Source organism: Neovison vison, chromosome 2 (genome assembly GCF_020171115.1).
Source record: "Neovison vison isolate M4711 chromosome 2, ASM_NN_V1, whole genome shotgun sequence".
Lineage (NCBI taxonomy): Eukaryota > Metazoa > Chordata > Mammalia > Carnivora > Mustelidae > Neogale > Neogale vison.
In genome coordinates, this window is record NC_058092.1 from 83,318,213 (window position 1) to 83,341,925 (window position 23,713).

General features: G+C 36.2%; 1 protein-coding gene across 1 annotated transcript in view; it reads right to left on the bottom strand.

Annotated features, from left to right (window-relative positions):
- The window catches only part of DPYD (dihydropyrimidine dehydrogenase), an 841,951-nt gene that overhangs the window by 288,272 nt on the left and 529,966 nt on the right, over nt 1-23,713 (bottom strand). Inside the window, exon 15 of the mRNA XM_044238740.1 lies at nt 1,183-1,251. Coding sequence (XP_044094675.1) covers nt 1,183-1,251 — 69 coding nt within the window. The remainder of the gene's footprint in view (nt 1-1,182; nt 1,252-23,713) is intronic.

Consider the following 23,713-nt stretch of genomic DNA (forward strand, 5'->3'; position numbering starts at 1 on the left):
ACTGAAATTCAAGAAATAGATACAAAATGTGAGAAATGTGAAAGGTATCCTTAAGTGGGTTAGTATGTTACTCATTAAAGTTTTTAAAAGTAAAATGCAGTTATTTAAAAGTTGATGCTCATTACTGAAGAAAATATTTATTTTAAAGTATTTTATTCTACAGAAAGGCAGAAAGGTAAGCAGCGTGATAAAGCCATTCATCATCATCAGCTTAAAATTGGCAAAGCTCATGCCAAGCACAAGTTCTGTGGAAAATTTCATGGCAAATTAGGTAAATACACGTGTAAAGTGACCTCGGCACCAAAGATCATGAAGCCAATTACTGGCCATGTTTAATTTTACCCCCTTAAGTGCCAGAAGTCATTTTTTTCCCTTGCAGTTTTAAGATAGACAAATAAAATGTATAATTTTTGAACACCAGAGAAGCCTTTATAATATTTTATAATGAAGAGTCATTAGTATATAACTATTGTTAGATATAGTCTTCTACAACTCTGAGAGGTTTTTAAGAAAACTCAGCTAAAGCTGTCTAGAAGATTTTTCATGACAGTGTGATGGACATAAGTGTACAAATTTAAGTATGTATTTTTCTATTTGAAATACAAATTTGAGGCACATGGTTAGTTGTTTGCATTTATGCAAGATTCAATTTATATTATGGAAAACCTGCTGACTAGTGTTCCATTCCGGAGCATTCTGTCCTACCATTTTATGCATGTCTGTATTCAAACTAGAATAGTATTAAATGAACATTTTATATTTTAAATATTCAAGAGTTTTATATTCAAAATTTCTTCTTGCTGTCAAACTAGTTTGCCTAAAGGCAAGGTAAGATCCTGTTACACTCTCAAAGGTAGAATTAAATTTTATCATGGCATCCATCATAATATACAGTTTGCTTAATATGCAAATAAAGAGTATATGGATTCCAGGAGTAAAGGACTTTTAGGTAGTGTGTGAAATCCAAGGGACCACTTTTATAGAATAGATTCCTTTTAAATTTACATTTCCATCATTTTAATGAAAACACAGGGTAAACAAATTATAATAGAAGTGCTTTAAGTTACCATTTTCCATTCAATTTTACTTCTACGGGGCTATTTTTCATGGCAGGTCTTTATTTAAAACTAATAAAAATGGAAGAGAAGAAATAAAACAAATATATACTAAAGAAATCATTACCTCAGCCATTTTGGAGAGTTCCATCCAGTCATTCTTGCTGTAACTGCACATGATGCTAGCAATCACAATCTTCAAGAAAAAAAAAAAGCAAAGAATGTCAGTTCCAATAGTTGCACGTAAGGGTGCTTTTGCACATAAGGGTATATTCATATTTACACACATATGTTTATAATGGTAAACTGTATCATAAAAATTAGTTTTTGATCTGTTGAAAGACAAATTATTTAAAAACAGCAGTGTATTACGGTGAGGCAAAGGGTAAGATTCAAGGCCTCAGACTTATGTTAGAGACTTTCTCATTTATTATCTTTGAATTTTTTAAAATTTTTGAATGTTTTATTGAACAAATTTGACACATAATACATTGTTTAAATTTAATGTGTATACTTGTGTTACTTTGATATATTTATATACTGTAATATGATTACTATTACAGTGATATTTATTATATTACAAAATTATGATGTAGTATCATTGTTTATATTAAAGACCGATTATTCTTCATAAATAATGGAATCTCTATTCTAAGTCCAAATTTTACTGAAAATCGTTTTAGTTTGGCATCACAATCATAATACATTAAAATACATTGATTAATATCACTCTATTCTATCATGAGTTGTATACCAACTTTTAATTGTGTAAATACTATCACTTATTTTTTATGTGTTCTTTTTTTAAATTAAATTAAAATAAATTTTATTGTCAGTGTTCCAAAATTCATTGTTTATGCACTTTATTACCTTTGAATTCTTATGTAAGTTACTTTTCTGATCCCCAGCATTCTCATTTTTAAAATGGAGATAATGATACTGACTTTGCCAACCTCAGCAAGTGATAGTGGGAATTAAATAAATTTGTGTATGTGAAAGGGTTGTCTGAATTATACAATGACATGGAAATCTTCATTAATATAATTACTGGTATAGCTAAAAGTTTCAGGATATGGAAAAGAAATAAATTAGTGTCTTCTTCAATCATATCTTATTACAGCACAGATAATAATACCTTACATATTCATAGTGCATTATATTTTTAAACTTGGTTAAGTGTTGATTATTTAACTATAGTATTACAGTAAGTCTGTAATAGAGGCTATACAGAGTAGTAGTTACTACTACCTGCTCCAAAGCTGGAATGTCCAGATTAGAACTCTGACTCTATCACTTACTGTGTGGCCCCAGGCAAATTATTCAGTTTCTTCATTGGTTAAATATGGATAATTGTACTACTCATTCAGAAAAATAATAACAGAAATTACTAAAAACCTATATAGTTCTTATGATGAGCTAGGTACTGTTTTAACGGTTTTTACTTCACTTACTTAATCATTCCCGATATTAGTCCTCCCATTTCACAGATGAAGGTGCTGAGGCACTGTGATGAAAAAGTCACATAACTACTAAGAAGCAGAGCCAAGACTCAGACCCAGGCAATTTGACTGAGAGTCTTGCTTTTAACCACTAGATTTTGCTGGCCCCAAATAAGTAATTAATACACATCAGCAATTTTTTTATTATTAATATTTAAAGACTGAGATTGAGACAGGAAGAGTTTGTGCCAAGCCTAAAGTCACAGATTCTAGTGGAAGAGTCCAGCATAAGAGTCCTTATGCTCGGGGCGTCTGGGTGGCTCAGTGGGTTAAGCCGCTGCCTTCGGCTCAGGTCATGATCTCAGGGTCCTGGGATCGAGTCCCGAATCGTGCTCTCTGCTCAGCAGGGAGCCTGCTTCTCTCTCTCTCTCTGCCTGCCTCTCCATCTACTTGTGACTTCTCTCTGTCAAATAAATAAATAAAATCTTTAAAAAAAAAAAAAAAAGAGTCCTTATGCTCTCACCACATGCAGCTTTTTTTACTTATGTGTAGAAAACAAAACAAAACAAAGGTATGTTGGAAAAGTTGGATGAATGCATTTGATTAAGAGAAACAGAAAATACGTTGTGATCATTTTGGAGAGAGTTCTGAAAACCAAAAAGACAACGAGCTTGTCTGTAACACTGAGTTAATTTTTTCTCTCCTAAGAGACTATCATCTCCTTGGGAGCTGGAACTGCTCTGCGTCATTCATCATCTTATCTACAGTAACCAGCACAGTGTTTGGCACACAATAAGACTGAGTGAATAAATGAAGGAGGTTGCCAAAGGTTTAGGGAGTTGTTTTATCAGCTCACCTTTTAGAAGGAAGCAAAAATGAATATCATGAGTCAGAGAAGGGAAAAATAAACAGCTAATGAAAACTGTTGGCAAACAATTACTATGAGTCAGATTGAACAGTGAGCAAGGCTAATGTGGGTGTTGGTCTTGGTGATGGGAAAAAGGGTCAGATGTTAAAATACACAGGACTTGTGTCTAGAAGGAGCAACCAAAAGAGAGGAACCAAAAGATCTGAGTCTGAATCTGAGGGATAGAGAGAAATCTCAGAACATGAGTCAGAAAAGGTGGGACAATGATGAGAAATAAAAAACCAGGATCAGATAGATTCCTCTTTGGAGAGGGGGAAAAAAGGGAAGAAAGTAAATGATGAACAAATAGGAAAACTGAGAATGCCTAATTATTTGGGGACGAGTTCAGGATTCAACATTTGTGTCTAATGGGAATGCAGCTCCTAAGAATTTGTAGAAAAATGTAATAATGATCCATGGCCTTTTCTCTAGTGACTAAAAGAAAGGGCGTGGGGGAGTCAAATTCCACGCTTGTCCATTTGCAAACTAAAAAAGGGTCACCAGCATAAATTAACCTTCGGTTAAGGGATGATCTTTCTGCCCTTTCCACAGGATCTGCAATCTCAGGGATACTCTGCCCCATTCCCAAGTTTGAAACAGACCAGTGAGAAATACCACAGGGTACACCAGATCTTCCACGACCAAACTAATACATGGTGAATATCCCTTGCATGAAAAAATAAGGAACTCCATTTGAGAGGAAAATCTACTGGGGGCAGGTGGGACAGATTCCTATTGTCTTCAGTGGCTTCAAGGTCAAAGAAAAACAAAACAAATTTTAAAAACAAAACAGTTAAAACAGGTACCTGGATGGCTCACTTAGTAAAACATCTGTCTTCAGCTCAGTTCATGATCCCAGAGTCCTGGGATTGAGCCCCACATCTGGGCTCCCTGCTTAGTGGGGAACCTGTTTCTCCCTCTCCCTCTGCCTGCCACTCCCCTGCTTATGCTTTCTCTCTGTCAAATAAATAAAAATCTTGAAAAAAAAATTAATACAAAGACTTAGGAAATGGGTGGAGTCCCCAAGCTTGATGCTAAAACATTAAAGGCAGGGTTAGATCCAAAGATAGAAAATAAAAAAAAAGATTTTAGCCTTAGATACCAGTTCTTCTATGGTTAAAGTGACAAACAACAGACCACGGTTTTTAGGGAGTTTTATTACTTAAATCAAGATAAGACAAAAAACAGAAATTAAAACTAAACACGCCTCCAGTGATGACAAAGTAATCCCCAAGTTCACATTTCCATACAAATAAGAAGTGGGTATGAAATCAGCACAATGTCCTCCACTCCAGTGCCACTCTTGGGCAGCCATGGGGGACAACAGGGGAGATGGTTCTAGTGGGCAGGACCCAGCTAAGCAGATAGGCTGATCAAAGAAATCCGCAGCCAGGGAACTAATGTTTACTAGCACTGACAACAAGATATACTATATGCTCTCAACTAGTGTCTAACCTGGTCCCACTTTACTAAATAGCCATTAGCATTGGTTAAACTCATCATTTGCCCTATAAGTCCTAAAGATCATGAGAAGCCACATTGGGCTTGAGAAATAAATATTACCTAGAGAATTCTCCTGAACATCAAGAGTATTGGTGCCACCAAATGCCTGGGAAGGCAGTGACTGAGTATGATAGTGGGTGGCCTGTCACTGAATAGGGGTGACCACACGTGGGAAAGAAACATGATGTGAAGCAGAGGTTGGTTTTATTTGTGTGCTCTAAGCAGACAAGCTCAGCCTGAAAGCCAGCCTGCTCTTCTTTCCTCATCGAAACAGACTCCACATTCTTGTCCCCCAGACTGATGAAGTACCACCAATAGGGCTAATCATAGTGAGCAGCTACTCTGCTCTCACCAAAGTCCCGTCCAGGAGCTGGGAAGGAAAATGATTCTTTCCCTCTTTGGTTCCTAAACTGGAATGAAGTGTGTTCAGAGCAACTGGTGACCACTGACTGACTCCTCACTTCACCCACCCTGCCACCTCCACCCAAAGCTAGTTGCACTAGGGAAAAATAAAGCAGAGACAGGAGCGTAGAGAATGCGTGATGGGAAGAGACCCATGCCATGGCCACTGTTAAGCCAGGTGTACCACTAACGTGTCTGTATGTGTAAATTAATACCACTTCTGGCTTAAGAAAATTCACGTTCTGTTTTGGTTTCTTTCACATAGCATCTTGACAACTATTACATGCAAAACTTAAATTAGCACTTTTGAAATAACTTCCTAAGACTTTTTTTTTTTAAGATTTTATTTATTTATTGAACAAGGAGAGAGAGATCACAGGTAGGCAGAGAGGGAGGGGGAAGCAGGCTCCCCAATGAGCAGAGAGCCTGATGCGGGGCTCGATCCCAGGACCCTGAGACCATGACCCGAGCCGAAGGCAGAGGCTTTAACCCACTGAGCCACCCAGGCACCCCGGTAAGCCTTATTTTTTTTTTTTTTTTTGATAGTCAAATATATTTAAGGGAAAAAATAACTTTATACATTATTTTTAAAATGCTAAATTATCTTCGTAGTTTAAATATCCTTAATCTAAAAACAAGGGATATTTGGGGAAAATATGTGGTGACATTCTATTTCACTGGAATAAAGATGACCCCCAAATCACTTGATTCTTTATTAAAAGACATTAAGCTTTAATGTAGGGAATTTGGGTAAATTGGAAGGGGAGGTGAACCATGAGAAACTATGGACTCTGAAAAACAATCTGAGGGGTTTGAAGTGGCGGGGGGGTGGGAGGTTGGGGTACCAGGTGGTGGGTATTATAGAGGGCACGGCTTGCATGGAGCACTGGGTGTGGTGAAAAAATAATGAATACTGTTTTTCTGAAAATAAATAAATTGAAAAAAAATAAAAATTAAAAAAAAAATAAATAAAATCTTAAAAAAAAGGAAAAAAAAGACATTAAGCTTTTTAGAAGAGTCAGGAAATTAGATATTAAACACTAAAATCTGGATACTGGGCATGATTTAATCTTTCTTTGATAATTAAAAAGTCCTTCAGTGTTCTATTGTGCTTCGTTTTTAGTCAAGAACTGGGTTTCTTTTCCTATGAAAAAAGAGGATTGACAGATTTTGTACTGTGAAACATCATGCAATATTACTAGAAATAAATATCCAGAGAAATTTCTTTTTAAATTGAGTAACTTTTGCCTATATTTAACGTAAATTATACCATTTTAGTGCTCCATTTTTAAAGATTTACTGGCTTATTTTAGAGAGAGGTGAGGAGCACAAGTGGGAGGGGCAGAGGGAGAGGTAGAGAGAATCTCAAGCAGACTCTGCACTGAACACGGAGCCCAACACAGGGCTCGATCTCATGACCCTGAGATCATGACCTGAGCTGAAACCAAGAGGTGGACGCTCAAATGACTGCACCATGCAGGTGCTCCGGTGCTCCATTTTTTATAACTCATATTTTAAAAATTATTGGAAGAGTTCATATGTAAAAGCCAAATGCTATGTAGTTTTGAACAATATCCTACATTTTATGATATACAGTCCAGTTGGAGATTCAAACAACGTCATTTAGTCAATTAATAAGCATACTGAGCATGTACTATGAGGTAGGTAGCAAATGACATACATAGGAGTTTAAGACATGGACTTAGAGTCTTTTCTATTGAACATTCAACAAGTGTTTCTTGTACTATATACCTGAAACTGTTTTAACTCAAAAGTGATAAACAAACAAACAAACAAAATCCCCCCAAATCCCTACTTTCCTGAAACTTACGTTTTAGGAAGGGAAAATAATCATAACAAGTTAAACACACACACACACACACAATTATTGGGACTCTTTCCAAGTCAAGATTATTGTTAGGAAGGCATAATTGGGGGCACCTGCGTGGCTCAGTTGGTTAAAGCCTCTGCCTTTGGCTCAGGTCATGGTCCCAGGGTCCTGGCATCGAGCCCACATCGGGCTCTCTGCTCAGCGGGGAGCCTGCTTCCTCCTCTCTCTCTGCCTGCCTTTCTGCCTACTTGTGATCTCTGTTTGTCAAATAAATAAATAAAGTCTTAAAGAAAAAAAAAAAAAGGAAGGCATAATAGAAGACATCATGAGGGTGCATAGTGCCATATCAGACAATGGTCTGTAAAGGGCTCTGTAAGTTGAGTCATGAAAGATAAGAAGGTACCTTATGCAGAAGAATGGGATGGAGGATTGGGTGACAACTGGCATTCTAAGTAGAGGAAAGTACCTGAGCAAAGATACTGAGGTGGGAATGAACATAGCATATTTAAGAAAAATCGAAGGCCATGTGAATGGAGTTTCATGCTAGGGCAAGAAGAATATAAGAGAAAGTGAGAAAAGCAGGCAGAAGTCATATCTCTGGGAGCTGAACCCTTTGGGAGTTTAGGTTTTATTACAGGTGCAACAGAGGCCAGTGAAAGATTTAAAGGAGAGTGATAAAATAATCTGATCTGCATTTGCAAAAGATGCTTTTCACTAACTTAGAGGGAATGGAGTGAAGGTGTTTTAGAATGAAAGCCAAGACAAGTTAGGTTGAAATAAAGCTCCTTGCATCATAGACATGGAGAGGCAGAGAAGTGGATGGTCCTGAGCTGGAACCAATCAATAAGACTGGTCACTGGTCAGATTCAGGAGATGAGAGAAAAGGAAAGATGAAGGATGACTCCTAGGTTATTGAGATGAAAGAAGGCCTATGAAAATAACTAGTGGGGGAGTATTAAGAAGTTTTATTTTAATATATTAACATAAAATGTCTAGTAAGCATCATTAGTGAGGACGTAAATTGTACCACTGTATACATGAATCTAGAATTCCCCAAAGAGTACCCTCTTTAGGGTGTACTTTTCAGAAACTTCGACATATAATGGTATTTAAAGCTACCTGGTTAGGTAACTTCTGAGGGAAGATATGCCACCTGAGAATTTGATGTCACAATGCCAAGAGGGGGAAGTGTTCCAAAAAGTATAAAAGTAATCCATTCTGGTGATACTTCTGAGAGTCTGCATAAGAGAACAGAGAATTGACCATGTGATTTGGCAATACAGAAACCACTGGTAACTTTTACAAGACGGGCTTCAGTGAAGCAGGGGGACAGCAGTCAGACTGGAATCGTCTGCGTGAACAGAATATGAACTGGAGAGAAGTGATAACACATAACCCTCCCAAGAGTTGGGTGGATGGCTAAAAGATAAATGGGGCAGAGGATGAAGAGTTATGGGAGGTCTAGTGAGAGATGGTTTTTTTAATAGGCCATATGTGAGTATGTTTTTATGCTTGTTGGAATGATCTGGAAAAGAGGAAGAATCTGTTGAGAAGGCAAAAGGTGGTGATGAATCCGTCACGTAAATAGAGGAAGTGACCGTTGACAGGCATAGACGCACTATTTCCGGTTTAATGGAGTGGAAGAGATGAGTAGGAAGAAAAAATAGGTATGGATACACCTCAGTTTATGGATTTGGTGTAGAAACGGTGAAATTATCTTTCCTGGTGTTTACATTTTCTTAAATAGTAGATGAGGTCTCTAGACAGGAAGGATAATGGGGGAGCGAGGTTTAGAAATCTGGGGGAGAGGTGGCAGTACTGAAGTTGCCATCCAAGAAAATGGGAAAGCAAATTTACCAAAAGCTCATGGTAAGATTCCTAGTCCATGAAAACACATGTCATTAATCAGGATTAGCAATATTTTTGGAAAGGGAGATAGTAATTAGTAATTAGTAAAAGCAGAAGGATATTATGATTTAGAATACTGCAACACAGATCAGAGCCCCTGTTTTACAGAATGTTTTATAATTGAGACCCATCTTATCAAGACTGGTTTTTGGTGCTTTGGTCATTAAAAATGTGATGTGTTCCCATGAAAGGGCATTCTTATATGTAATTCTGCTTTACACAGAATATTTTTAAATTGCATTTTTAATTATCTTGACTTTCATTTTGATTCCTGATTACTGAAAATAAAATGTGTACTCTTTGTGTAGACATCTAATTGCTATGAGACATTAATGTTCTAAAGCATATGAAATACCAACTATAATAATTTATGACTCAAATTTTGCAGTTTCTCTTAGAAAAATGCCTCAAGAGTAAAAAACAGGGCACTTATTCTGAAAAAAAAAAAAAGGCGAGACAAAAAACAGTATTAAATGGCTTCTATTGTCTTCCTTCCTTTTATTTATTTTTCTTTTTTTTTTCCTTCCTAACTTTTAAATTAAAGGTCCATCATTCATTATTAAATTATTCTTTAAAATTACTCTTATGGAAAAAATGAACTGATTTTATTAAGCATTTTTTTCAAGCTGAATTATAATAAAGTGTGCACATCAGAAATTAAGGTGAAGAACAACATAAAACTTCAGATTGGTTAAAGCTGGCTATCTCCCCAAACTCCCATTTACTTAAAGTGTATGCTGAAAACACATATGTTGGATGGGGCGCCTGGTGGCTCAGGCAGTTAAGTGCCTGCCTTCAGCTTGGGTCACGATCCCAGCATCCTGAAATTGAGCCCTATGTCAAGCTCCCTGTTTGGCAGGGAGCCTTGTTCTCCCTCTGCCCCCTGCTCACGCGTTCTCTCTCTCTCTCTCAAATAAATAAATAAAATCTTAAAAAAAAACCCACATATGTTGGCAACACTGTTTTGGTATTCTGTAACTATACTATGAACTACATTGGAAATCCAGTCAACAATTCAGTTTCAAGACAACTTAAATTTTTTAGTAGGGAAAAACTGTGAAGTGACAAAGGTGAACAACTGTAAATTACAAGTAGCTGAGTTAGGTTTTGTCAAACAATCTAACAGTTTTATCCCTTAACACTACTGGGATTATATTCAGGAGGAAAAACAGCATGGGATGTGTGATTTTCAAAGATATTTAAGCTATGAAAATGTTTATTAAATATTAATTAATTGTACAACATTCAAATTTTAACTGTTCCTTATACTCTAGTACAAATATAGCAAAAGTGAGATTGGTACAGTTTTCCTAAAATGTACACATTGAGAATAGGACATTAAAAGTGAAATTCGTGGGCGCCTGGGTCGCTCAGTGGGTTAGGCCGCTGCCTTCGGCTCAGGTCATGATCTCGGGGTCCTGGGATCGAGTCCCGCATCGGGCTCTCTGCTCAGCAGGAAGCCTGCTTCCTCCTCTCTCTCTCTGCCTGCCTCTCTGCCTACTTGTGATCTCTGTCTGTCAAATAAATAAATAAAATCTTTTAAAAAAAAAAAAAGTGAAATTCGTAAGTTCTTTAAATTTTATGTGGGTACTACTTATTTAATGTTGGCAGAAAGAAGAATATTCTTAAAGTTGTCTTTTTATATTATTTAAAAATTCATCATTTTCTTTGTTTATTTTGGGACTAAGAAATGTGTTGTTGATAACAACTATTCCTAACACAGAAAAATCAAATTTCAGTTAAACAAATATGCACATAGTTTCCATAGAAAATCAAATGTTTCCACTAGAATAGGAAAAGCAAAACAAAACACTGGACTACTCAGGAACTACAATAATGGCTGCTTATTGCTCTCCCTTTGATCACTTCTTTATATATTTTATCTAGTTTCTGTCCCTATTGTTTCTAGGAACTCATCCCCCCAAGGTCACCAGTGACCTTGGCAAATATATTAGATACTTTCCATCCAAATCTTTACTAGAACTCTCTCAGCACTTAGACAGTGAACCACTCCAGCTTGCTGAATCCCTCCTCCATGTGAGCTTTGGAGATACTTCCCTTGTATTTTTGTTATACCTTCTCAGGCTCTTCTACCTCTGGCCGCCTTTTACATGATGATGCCCCCAGGTTCTACTCATATTCCTTTTTTAGTATCACTTTATACACCTTCTCAAACATCACAATCACCATGATTTCAGATAACATCTATATGTAGAAAATTTATAAAGCGTACACCTCCAACATCTTATCTTTCTCCCAAGTTCAAGGATAGCATATCCAACTACCTTCTAACCCCTACATAGATTCAATTTGCCCCAAAGCAACTATACTTCTCTGCCCTGAATTTGCTTATTTCTTCATGTTAAATATACTCCACCCCCACCAAGTTAGAAAAGTAGGAGATTTATTTTCTCTCTTCCTTTCTCATTGCCTACACCAAGTACTCTAGTCCACTAAGGTAGCTAAACTGTGAAATATCCTGGAGAATAATAACAATAATAATTATAATAACATTAATAATAACAGTAATAATCCTAAGGATTCTCAGATCATTTTTACGTAGTTAGGCCCAGGTATCAAAGCCTTTAAAAGATCTCCAGGTAATTATAATGCACAAGGAAGTTTGAGAAGCACTGCTCTAGTTTACCTCCCAATAATCTAAGTATTTCTGACTCTTCATCATGACTTGTCTTAGTTAAGATCTTCACCACTGTTCCCCTGGATTATTGAAGTAGCTTCCTTATTACTCTCCCTATCTTTCTTTTCAGCCTATGCCATCTGGCAAATCCTTCTAAAGACACAAACCTGATCATATCACTCTCCTTTTTCAACTCCAAATTCAGGATAAAGTCCAATTCTATAATAGGTTATACAAGACCACAATGTTACTTTTACTCCAACCACACTGAATTACTGTTCTTTCTGTATGTAACATGTATTCTGCATTCTCCTGACCATATGTCTATTCCTTTTGTCTGAATGAATAAGGAATGGTCCCTGTGCTCTAGCAGCATATGGTATAATAAAGTAGACATATGTAAATTGATACAAAAATAATTATAGTGTATGAACCAGGATATAATGAGAGCAGAAAGGAATGGTGATTATTTATACCTGTGTAAATCAGGAAAGATATCCTAGAAAAGCAACTCTTAACTAGATTCAGAAATCATCCATGGGTGTTTATTGGAAATTGACTAGAAATATAAGAGGCAAGAATACTCTAAGTGGAGTGAGCAACACAAGCAAAGGCTTGGGATGCCATGTTTAAGGAATACAGTCTAAGAAATCTCAAGTGGTTCAATTTAGTGTTGGGGAGATGAATGGATATACTTCATGGGGAATGGAGCTGATGCATAGGTATGAATGAATCATACCTATCCAGGCAAGTGTCTAAAACAATGGTATCCAACCAGCTGGGCATTTGGATCTGAATTTCAGATTATTCTACCCAGTACATTTGTACTTCTCATTTGAACATTACCTTCTCTAGGAAGCCGTTCCTGTGTACCCTTCCCACCTGAATATGTCCCTCTTCTGAGATCCCACAGCATCCTTTGCATTTCTGTCATATTGCATTAAATTGTTGTTTGTGTGTTTTTCAAAAGATGACTGAAGTTTTGGGGGACAGGGCATTTTTCATCCTCTATATTTCTAGCAGCTAAGATTATACCTTGTACATAGAAGGATTCGATAAATATTTGCTTCAAAGGAATACTGGCAAAGGTAGCTGAGAAATGGAATTCTAAGTAATGCACATTTTTATTACCAATCCCAGTATCTAAATGTAAATAAATTTCTACATTCTACAGAGATAATGAAAAGGATAGATAGGTGGTATAAGGTAAGAGCTTTGGAAATCTCTTATAAAGTATATTTTATATCAAAGAATAGTAATCCATTATATATACTTATATATGTACACTTAATGCACATTTCCCCACACATTATCTCATTTATTCCATGCAATAATTTTGAATTTAGAAAACTTTATGCTGAGAATAATGAGTACAGATCATTTATTTTACCAGGGTCAAGTTAATCAATAACAGAAGCAAGGATTAAGTTCAGGTCTTTTGCCTCCAACTTCCTCTCTACTACATTAAGACTGTATCATATTGATTTCCTATCCTTTCAATTTACACTAGAGATTACAGTTGATTTTGTATCCAAAACCCTCTTGTGGTAGAGTATTTGGGGGGAAAAAAACAGTGTCCCTCTCCCTGTATTCATGTTCCTTTGCAATGTCACTATGCAGCTAGCCATCAAGTGGGGATTTATTTACCCATCCTTGGAATTTGGATTGGCTTCATGACTTGTTTTGATATACAGAACATGGCAGAACTAATGTCATGCAAGTGCCAAGCCAAGGCTTGAAGAGGTCTTGTCCTCTTCTGCTTACTCTGCTGAAATCCTGCCTAGCTATGGGATCAAGCTGGCCCTGCCTGCTATAGGACCAGAGCACATGGAACAGGGATGAGCCATCCAGCTGAGGCCACCTAAGACCAGCCCGCCCATAGACCACCTGGAAGATGACTACAGATAATGTGACATAAGCCGAGACAAGAAGAACCATCCAGCTTCGCCCAGTCCAAACTGTTAACACACAGAATTCTGAACTAAATTAATGGCAGCTCTATCCACTAAATTTGGGGTGAAGCACAAGCTATGTACTTGCAGGTACCAAGCCTGATGACAATATAGAAATTATCAGTCCCACTTTACAGAGAAGAGAAAAACAATTTTGAGAGGTTAAATAAATACTCATGGTTGTTCAGCTAATAAGAGTAAATTCAAGTCTTTAATTGTCTGGCTATAATATTTTTTCTCTGAATAATTTTTCTATGTTCCTTAATCACACATTTATAGAAAACCTGTGGGTTTATTTTTACACATGGTGGATTTCATTCAATCCATGACAGTGTTTATTACTTTCATTCTCAGAGGCTGAACTTATTTTGATGTTCTTGGCCAATGCATGATTTCAGTGTAACTATATGAATACCATCTAAGCTTGATAGGCAGATGGAATTGCCTAGGAAATCACAACGTCAGAGGGAAGACCAAGCGAGCAAGACCTAATGAGTGATTCACTGTTTCCTAAGAACTTAAACGTGTTAAGGAATGAAGAGAGGGTAGCGCAGGCCCTTTATAACCTTGCCCCAAATCCACTGCAGTCGTATATCCTGACACACCAAACTCAGCCCCCTGTTTACACTGCTCAGCAGATGTCCTTCTGGGGCATCCCTCATGCTGGTCTTTCTTCTTAAGAGTCTCACCCTATTCTTCTGACAGTATATCTCCTATTCATTCTTCAAAGTCTAAGTCAGAGCTAATTTCTATCATACCATCTCAATGATCTCAGAGATAGATCACCAGGTATTTTTTATTGGGTATTTGCAATGCACCTACCTCTACTCTAGTTCCTGCCGTGGTGCATCACAGATGTGTGTTTATTTATACCAGTGTCTTCTCTTACAGCATTCAGTGGAAGAACATGCTAATTTTTATTCACCTTTGCTATCCTATCATTTGGTTCAGCATTACATTACACCTAATGTACTTTATATGAAATAGCTATAGAAGAAGGGATGGCCTTTTATTAACATTAGTTTTATTTATTTTTTTTAAAGATTTTATTTATTCATTTGACAGATAGAGATCACAAGGAAGCAGAGAGGCAGGTAGAGAGAGAGGAAGGAAAGCAGGCTCCGTGCTGAGCAGAGAGCCCGATGCGGGACTCGATCCCAGGACCCTGAGATCATGACCTGAGCCGAAGGCAGCGGCTTAACCCACTGAGCCACCCAGGTGCCCCTTAATATTAGTTTTTTTTTTTTTAATATTTTGTTTATTTATTTGACAGACAGAGACCGCAAGTAGGCAGAGAGGCAGGCAGAGAGAGAGGAGGAAGCAGGCTCCCTGCGGAGCAGAGAGCCCGATGTGGGACTCGATCCCAGGACCCTGAGATCATGACCTGAGCCGAAGGCAGAGGCTTTAACCCACTGAGCCACCCAGGCGCCCCTTAACATTAGTTCTAAAAAATTTTCTGGTTCACCCCTATCAAGATTATTCTATTTGCTGCAATCATGGATAATAAACACATATATGAAACTGCTATGACTACCACATATTTTTATATTTGTAAGCCATTTACTGACTTGATAGCATGATTTTGTCACTGATTTTAATCTAAGATGATTAACTGGATTTGAGTTGTTCTATCACTGTTGACCCTTCACTGAGGTTGCAGTAAGTCAACTGAAACCATGAGATTTGAATTCACTGTACACACACACAAAAGGTGTGTTTCCTACATAAAACTGTGTATGAGATTTCATTTTGCTTCTACTTAAAAGGTCATGAAACACTGCCTGTTTTAATGTGGTTCATTCAGGAATACAGCCTTTCAAAGGCACATAAAAGGGCTGATTTGAAAAATGTTCTGAAGTATCTATATTCCAATTTAAAACTTTTTCTATTTAGAGGCTATAACAAATCAGCATTTAATGAACTGCTTTTATAAATTAATAAGGCTAATAACTAATACAGTGCTAACATGTAATATAGGGAATTTGAAAAAAAAAAGGTTAAAAAGAAAGTAATGAAGACTCTCGATAATTACATGGAATGATGCGCTGCATTAAATAGTTTGGGCATTTCATCTAAGACCATACATATAGCACATGGGTGTTGTAAAGATTATTGAAACATTCTCTGTAAAGACTTTAAATTCCCAAATGAAAATTTTATGTAAATACTAAGTGTTATTGTAATTATTTTATGAGTTGTAGCTCTTTTGCTCTCATTAACTATGATTGCATGTTTAATGCACATTCAATTAGATAATTCTGTTGTGTGAGTTAGTGGTATTGTGACTTAAGTACTGGATGGTAAGCTTCTGGAGGACAGAGGCTGGGTCTTCTATCTCAGCATATATCTCTCTTGTGGGCTGGGACTGCCTGTTCTGTGTACCAAAGTACTTGACACCTTTTAGGGACTTGCAAAATATTTGTTGAATGAAGAAATAAATAACATACTTGATGTGCAATATATGTTTGTTAAATGCAATGCTTTTAAGAAGTCAAGGACTTCTAAAAATACACAATTTGCTCTTTTCCAAATATATGTTACTATTTTCCAGAAATTCTGCAGGACGGCTTAAATTCAATTCACTGTGGAACGTGCTGTAGTCCATTGGAAGACTGTGCCCTGGCTGTTTCCTCAATACCACATATTCCTTCCCAGACATCCACAGGCACTCTCCCATACTTGCTTCTAGTCTCTGTTCAAATGGCATTGCCTCAGTGACTCTCTTATTTAAGATTGCAAACCATCCCTTCCTAGCCCTATTTTCTTTGCCACTGCACTTTCTATCATTTTCTTATTTACTATATTTAATGTCTTTCTCCCCCTCAGCTGGAATGTAAACTCCACTAGAGTAAGAACTGTTGTTTTGGATCCAAAACAGTACCAGCATGTTGTAGATACCCCCTACTTGTGAAATGAATAATTGAATACTAACATATTATTTGTCTTTCTGCATCAGCTGCCTGATCTATAAAATGGGGGTGATTTGGTCTGCCACACTTATTTCATAGTGGTTATTCTGAGAATAACATGGCATTATATATTATTTGACATTAAATATTTTCAATGAAATCTGATGATAATTTATATGACTAAAAATAATGTCATATTCAGATTTGCCATTTTCTACAATTTAGAGTGCAAACAATGACATTTTGAAGTAGTGTAATACTTTGGTTTTAAACACCACAGATAAGACTTTTAAAAATATGTCCTTGGAAAGGGTAGAAAGCATCTTTATATGCTCCTTTGATCTTTCCATAGTGTCACATTGTAGGCATTTTATATTTGTAAATTAACATATTTTTAAAAAAGGAATGGATCCATTGAATGAAATTTTATAGACAGATTCACATTTTACAGATATGTAAGAATTTCTTACATTTCACTAAAATGCTAGGAAATTCACTAATATCTAGGATACCTTTTTATTAAATTATGTTTCTTGGCTCACACTGCTTTATCAGAACTGAGATTAAACTTATTTACCCAGAAAAAATTCTAAGAAGTGTGATCCCCAAACATGGATATATATCCCTGATTTGACAGATCCAAAGAGGATCACTATTCAAAAGAGACGCCATGTTAAGGATAGAGAGCATACTGGGACCAGCTGCTCAATGTTGGGGGAGGAAGGGTTGGGGAAGTGGGGCAGGAGTTAAGAATCATGCCCTTTACCTGAGAGGTCTAAAGGGCATGCATTCTAAACCACAAAGCTGTAAGCCTTTCTTACATACTTACATACATACCTATTCTTACATACTTACATACATACATACATACAATACTTAGAGACCTAAGTATTTCCATTGCACCTGTGGTTTGGCTAGGTTTGGCTAGGCACTTCTGTAAATATTCACTCATCACCTTTTCTCCCCCTGAGGCCACCTTCTTCAGCAGAGAAGGAGGGAAAGTTGGCTGAATGAATAAACTAATGATGCTGTGTACTCTTCTTACACAAATGATCCCATTTTCACTTTTTTTCTTCTCTCCTTCTCCCTGTTCAAAGTGTCCCATCCCCCCACTCCCCACCTGATTCCCTCACCTTCATCTGGCTTTTCCGTACGGGGAGCTATGTATGGACTCATATGATTCCACCTCCTCCATTTTAAGCTGCCACATCTGCCAACAATGGGCACCTCAATGAACAGCAACAGAAGCAAAACCTCTAACATGTTTTGTTTTTCAGGATAATGATTAATAATACTCCATTAATAAAACATTCATTGTATTACTGAATATTGATAAATGATTCCCTTGCCTTAATATGCTGTTGACACTTAAGAATCAACCAAAGATAATTCATACACTTTGTAAACATCTTAGGATTTCCTCTACACTCCATATTTCGGTTCAAAATGTTCCTTCTCAGAAGCTTGGCATACTGATTTACAATAGAAATAATGACAGGACCTTTTTCAAAGTGATTGGAACCTTTCTGGTATAAACTTTATACAGAATAATGAATGTGTTGGCATTTGGTCCTTATTTGCATACTATAAAAATAAAACAGAGTGTACAACAAAGTCCCTGTTAAATTCACATTACCTGTTAAATGAAGATACTCAAAAGGCAATGTAACCTAATTAAAATCAAGAAATGGTATTCAAGCCTACGTATATACTTCTAAGATAATACCTACGCACTAATATTTGCAAGGCATGCAAAGTGTATACACCTCATTAATCACATTGGGAAAAAAATCCCCAAATTTCTTTGCTCTAGTTAGTCATTTCATAAATTTTTTTAATTCCAGTATTAGCTATTTCAAATGCTGGGCGAATGTCACTTTTGTCTCTAATCAATGCATTAGCAATTCTAATGCACAGCAAACTCTGAAGGATCTTTGCAGAGTTTAAAATTTGATGTTTTTCACAATATATTGCAAGTTTAAAAATAAGAAAGTTTTTTTTTTTCTCTTAAATCTTCCTTTTTCTCATTGTTCATCCTTTCTGGCTTGCTTGTGAATGCACTGATGTGGATATCAGTACTGTTTTTAAGGAACAACAATGAGGTGTTTGTTTTGTAATCTCTTCCTCCTGTCTCCCACATATAATTTACATGATCTTGGAAACTTTCAAAATACATAGGAGAAAAGTAGCCTTTTAAAACCAAGTAATTGTATGGCTGGGGTTTGTAGTCCTCCAAATCAAGGGTAGATTATACATTTTTCCTACTATCTGTAAGATTTGCCAAATTGAAAGTTTCTTTAAAAAATAAATTTATAAGCATACATTTGTCTTAGGAATTATTGCATACAGATAAACACAAGAGTTGAGGAAAAGGTATAAGCCTGCAATTTTGGGTCATCAAATGCTTTCTTTTTAAATGTTTTCTATGTATTTTCAAGACATATTATAAAAACTATAGCAATGATTATTTTAATTACTTACAATTAAGGCAAAGAACAGCCTCTAGAATAATTCAATTTAAAAGACAAAGTCTGGTTCAGAACCTTTTGAATAATTCACAACCACCGCCAATTGTCCTATCATTTAACGAAGGAAAAGAGAAGAATCCTTCCCTCCCCCACCATCAAGTCATCATAGTAAAATCCTATAAAAGCTTGTGATGAGGATTTTAGTCTCAGATGCAGCCCATGTCCCCACATGTCTCATAAATTCTTCTAATGCATTTTCACATGCATGATCGTGAATGCCTATTCAGTGAAAAGGTTTACCATATGCTACATTTTTCAACTACCAAGAACAAAGGGCAAATGGTTCCTGGCCTTGTGTTTGGAACAAAAAGTATAAAAGCAAAAGAAAGACCTCTTACATTTTTACTAAATAAAAGAATGAATACAGATTGTAAAGGCCCAGGGGAAGCTTCTTTTGGCACCATGCTGTTCCTTCTTGAGACAAAGGTATTCAATGAGGGACAGACATGAAGAGAGATACAAATGTAGGAGTCCTCCTGCTCACCTAATCCATCTTCTTAGTAAAAAACTTTCTGTGCTCTAGTATAGCATAAAGCGTTTCCTTTGGAATACTTTCAGAGTGATATGGATTACTGCTCTTTCTTTAGGAAGAATTCATAATATAGTAGGTGGTTACTGTCAAGAGTCCTCCTCTCCTCTCCTCTCCTTTCCTTTCCTTTCCCCTCTCAAGGTACTGTTAGGTATGCCTCCTGAATCAGGCTAAGCAATCCCTTTTAAAATATATTTAAATAACTTGGAGTATTATTTCTCAGTAAAAATTATTCAGCCAAGCCAGAGAGATTTACACATCTGCTAAAAGTATAATATATTCCTCCAAATTATTTATGAGAATAATATATACATACGTATACACAGAAAACATATTTGGATTATATACACACATACACATAATACATTTTCTCCTCAATTAACTACCCCGTAACTCTACAATGAAACAGCCACCTATAAGCCCAAATTACTCAGCCAAAACGCAAAGATACAGACACAGACATACACAAGGACCACCACACAGACACACACACACATTAGGAATCCTATAAATTGGAAGAAAAAAATTTTAGTATACAAATTTTACCTTAAATTTTTGTCCTTACTAGGCAAAGTCCTTCTTTTCAAATTGTAATGCACTACAATTAATCTATCACTTGGTTACCAGCCTTGGTTGAGTGCACAAGCAATTTCTGGTAAAGGACTCACTATATCAAAATTCCATAGCAAATATGCTATAGGTGCTATGAAGCTCATTATATGGGATGCTCTCTCTATCTTATACTTAGTCTCTAAGAAATGCCAGGAAAAATTCATTCAAAGCAAATTAGTGACCACATTTCATGTGTTAAAGGACATGTAGAGTTTCGGCATGGTGTCAGTTTCATAGCACCATTTTTCTGATGTACATCAGAAGGGACCCATAGAGGAAAATGAACTTGACTTTCTAACTAGCAGCACAAGATGTTCACCTAAAACTACTTGTACCTTAATAGTGTTTTTCTTCACATATAAAATTACTCTACCCTACTCCATTTCTTACTCTCCAATATGTTGTAACTATAAAATTTCTAAGAGTCAAGTCATTCTATGTGTGAAGGATTTTAGTCCACAACCTATATCTTACTAAGTTTGCTAACAGAAAGCTGTACTGAATCATTTCTATTGTCCGCCTCGACTTCTGGTCTGGTTTAAAGGGTCAGCTTCTTCAACTGGTCAATTTATCTTAAATAATTTTGTCAATGAATCTTTTTTTAGGCCAGTCTAAAGAATCATTTTTTTTTTAAGGAACATTTCCATTCCTAGGAAGAAGGAAAACATTCTTTAAGAGGAAAAAACAAACTCCAGGAGATTTTTGAGGCAAAAAGATGGAAAAACTATTAATCTACATATTTTTCCAGGACTTCCTTACTGAAGCAAGTGTCAAAGCAGTGATTGATTGATTCTAATTTAATCAGTTGAGTTTTCCACACACTCCACCCTGGAAACAAGAGTTTATTCAAAATCATAAAAACTACTAAGCATCCTGAGTTTTCCACATTTAAATGAGATACTTATCAATAATATGGAGTCATGCATATCTTAACACTGATGATGTTTATCTTGACATCCCTGTACCCCTTCTCTGTGATATATTAACAAGCACATGTGCATAAGTATGTGTATGTGTGTTTACTCCTGTGACATGTACAGCATGTAAAGATATGGATTTTATGATGTATTTTTTTTTTAAGAGAGAGAGAGAGAGAGAAAGGAGGAAGCAGGCTCCCTGCTGAGCAGAGAGCCCAACGCGGGGCTCGACCCCAGGACCCTGGCTGGCATCATGACCTGAACCGAAAACAGAGACTTTAACCCACTGAGCCATCCAGGCACCCCTGAAGTAATGTATTTTTTAGTTAATTGTTATTTTATCTGTTTGTCTATCTTCCCAGCAGATTCATACTCCTTTGATGGTGGGGAGTCTTTCTTATCTACCTTATCTTCCCATGTATAGTGTCTTACGTATATTAGCTACACTCCTGATTAGCAGGTATGACAGCTATTCAATACCATCTTATTATAAAAAAGATGAAGAAAACGATTAGTATAGCAACAGCAATCCAATAATCCTGATGCTTAAGGAACATTGACTTTTTCAGTTCTCATTTTGCCAGATTTTGGTATTAAATCCGTTTTTGTTGAGAACCTGAAAAACATGTCACAGCATAGGATGCTTAACAAAGAGGGCAATCTAGTTCCTTACGGCTTTGAAAGGATTTCAAACTGTGTCATTCCATTTACCTACAAGGACTAAATTCACATGAATTACTTTCTCACTCATGTATTGTGGTACAGAAACTTATTGTCTTGTCAATGGCTCATGTAGAGCTACAGATTGGAATAGGAGAAGGAAGTGTATCCAGTGACAGTGGTAGAGAGTGACAGTGCTAGATCCTTCCAGAATCACTGAGTAAAGCTTTGTTGTCTGATTTATCTTATCCATAAGTTTGATCCATAATCATTCTTAACTTTGAAAATACTATTTTGTTTTAGCTCCTAGGATCCATTTAAGATGGATCCTAGAATACTCTGAAGCCACTGGCATAGCACTTTTCTTGAAGAACTTCTTGTGATAGTTAGCAGTTGTCAAAATATCACATTATTATTGGTGAAACAGAAAAAAAAAAAAAACCCACAAGAACAAAAAGCAAAAACAACCCCACTTCTACCTAGAAATTATTAGGGAATTTATGTCCTATAAAGCTATCTGCTAACACAAAATAATTTTAAACAAATGTGAAAGTGTTCCATTCATATTGGGATGATAGAATTAATCCAGATCTTCTCAGATATCCCTAACTTAGAGGTGCTCATCAAATGCCTCTTTAATTAGGCTCTGAGTTCATCTCCAGCCTAAAGGATTTCTTATTGACCCATATTTTCATACCATTGGCTCTCAGTATTAATCCTGAAATATAATATAGCCACACCGATATTAATCAATAATGTTGAATTTTCCAAGCAATGTATGGAAGGATCTGGACTACTTACTAACTCTCCTGCTTGCTAGCTATTTGGCTACTGACGAGAAACATAGTTCCCCAAACTCTACAAGGGAGGTCAAATGGTAGAGTGAAAGGACTATGGGCTTCCACACTTACTGGCTGTGGACCATAGGTAAGTTTCATAATCTCCTGAATAAATTTTTAGTGTCTGTGAGCCTCAGTCTCCTTATCTGTAACACTGGGTTAATCATGCTGCCTTAGTGAACTGTTGAGTTATTTTTTTTTTAAGCATTTCTATTTATCTTTAAAGAAACAGATTGCTGTCTCAGTCTCTGTTGATATTTCTAACCCTATCTCCATCTCTACTTCAGTATCTGTATTTCTAAGAAATAAACATAAATCACTCAACAAGTATTAGCTAGTTCCTCTGCCTTTGTAATGATCTAAAATTAGCATATATTTCTTACATACAAATACTGAACCAAATATGTAAATTTCAATTTCAACAAATAACATTATACATTATACAATAACATTATACAATACGTTGTATTACATTGTATAATGTAAAATACATTATACAATAACAAATAACATTACAACACATGTCTCCAAACAGCACAATTGTGTAAGATGAATGGTTGAGGGAAATAAAAGAAATACATTTCTTTTAAATACAGCTATATTGTCTATATTGTCTCTAAGAAGAGAATATTCTTTGAATAGATATATTCTCTTGTCTGGTCCATCTGATTTTGATTTTATTTTACTATGTTGTTTTCACTTCAAATTTTTTCATTATTGAAATACAAATATGCTTCTTATTAAAAACTACCTAGAACATCAAATCCCATGCAATAAGAGTGTTAACCATTGTAAACCCTGTCATGTCTCTGAGAAGCAGAGGAATTATCTTGTTATCAATTTAATAATGGAACATTGAAGTAAATGATGCCATCCACTGACACCAGTAACACAGTCTCTCTGGGGAAATTCATGTCTGTGGGAACTGTCAATCTAGATGGATATGGACATATTAAACATACTCCCTTCAATCCATAAATCTACCCTTTCTGGGATGCCTTAATAAAAAGATTCCTTATTTTGATAAAGACAAGCTATGTTGGATATCTTGACATTACTACCTATAATCTCTTTGTTTAAAAAA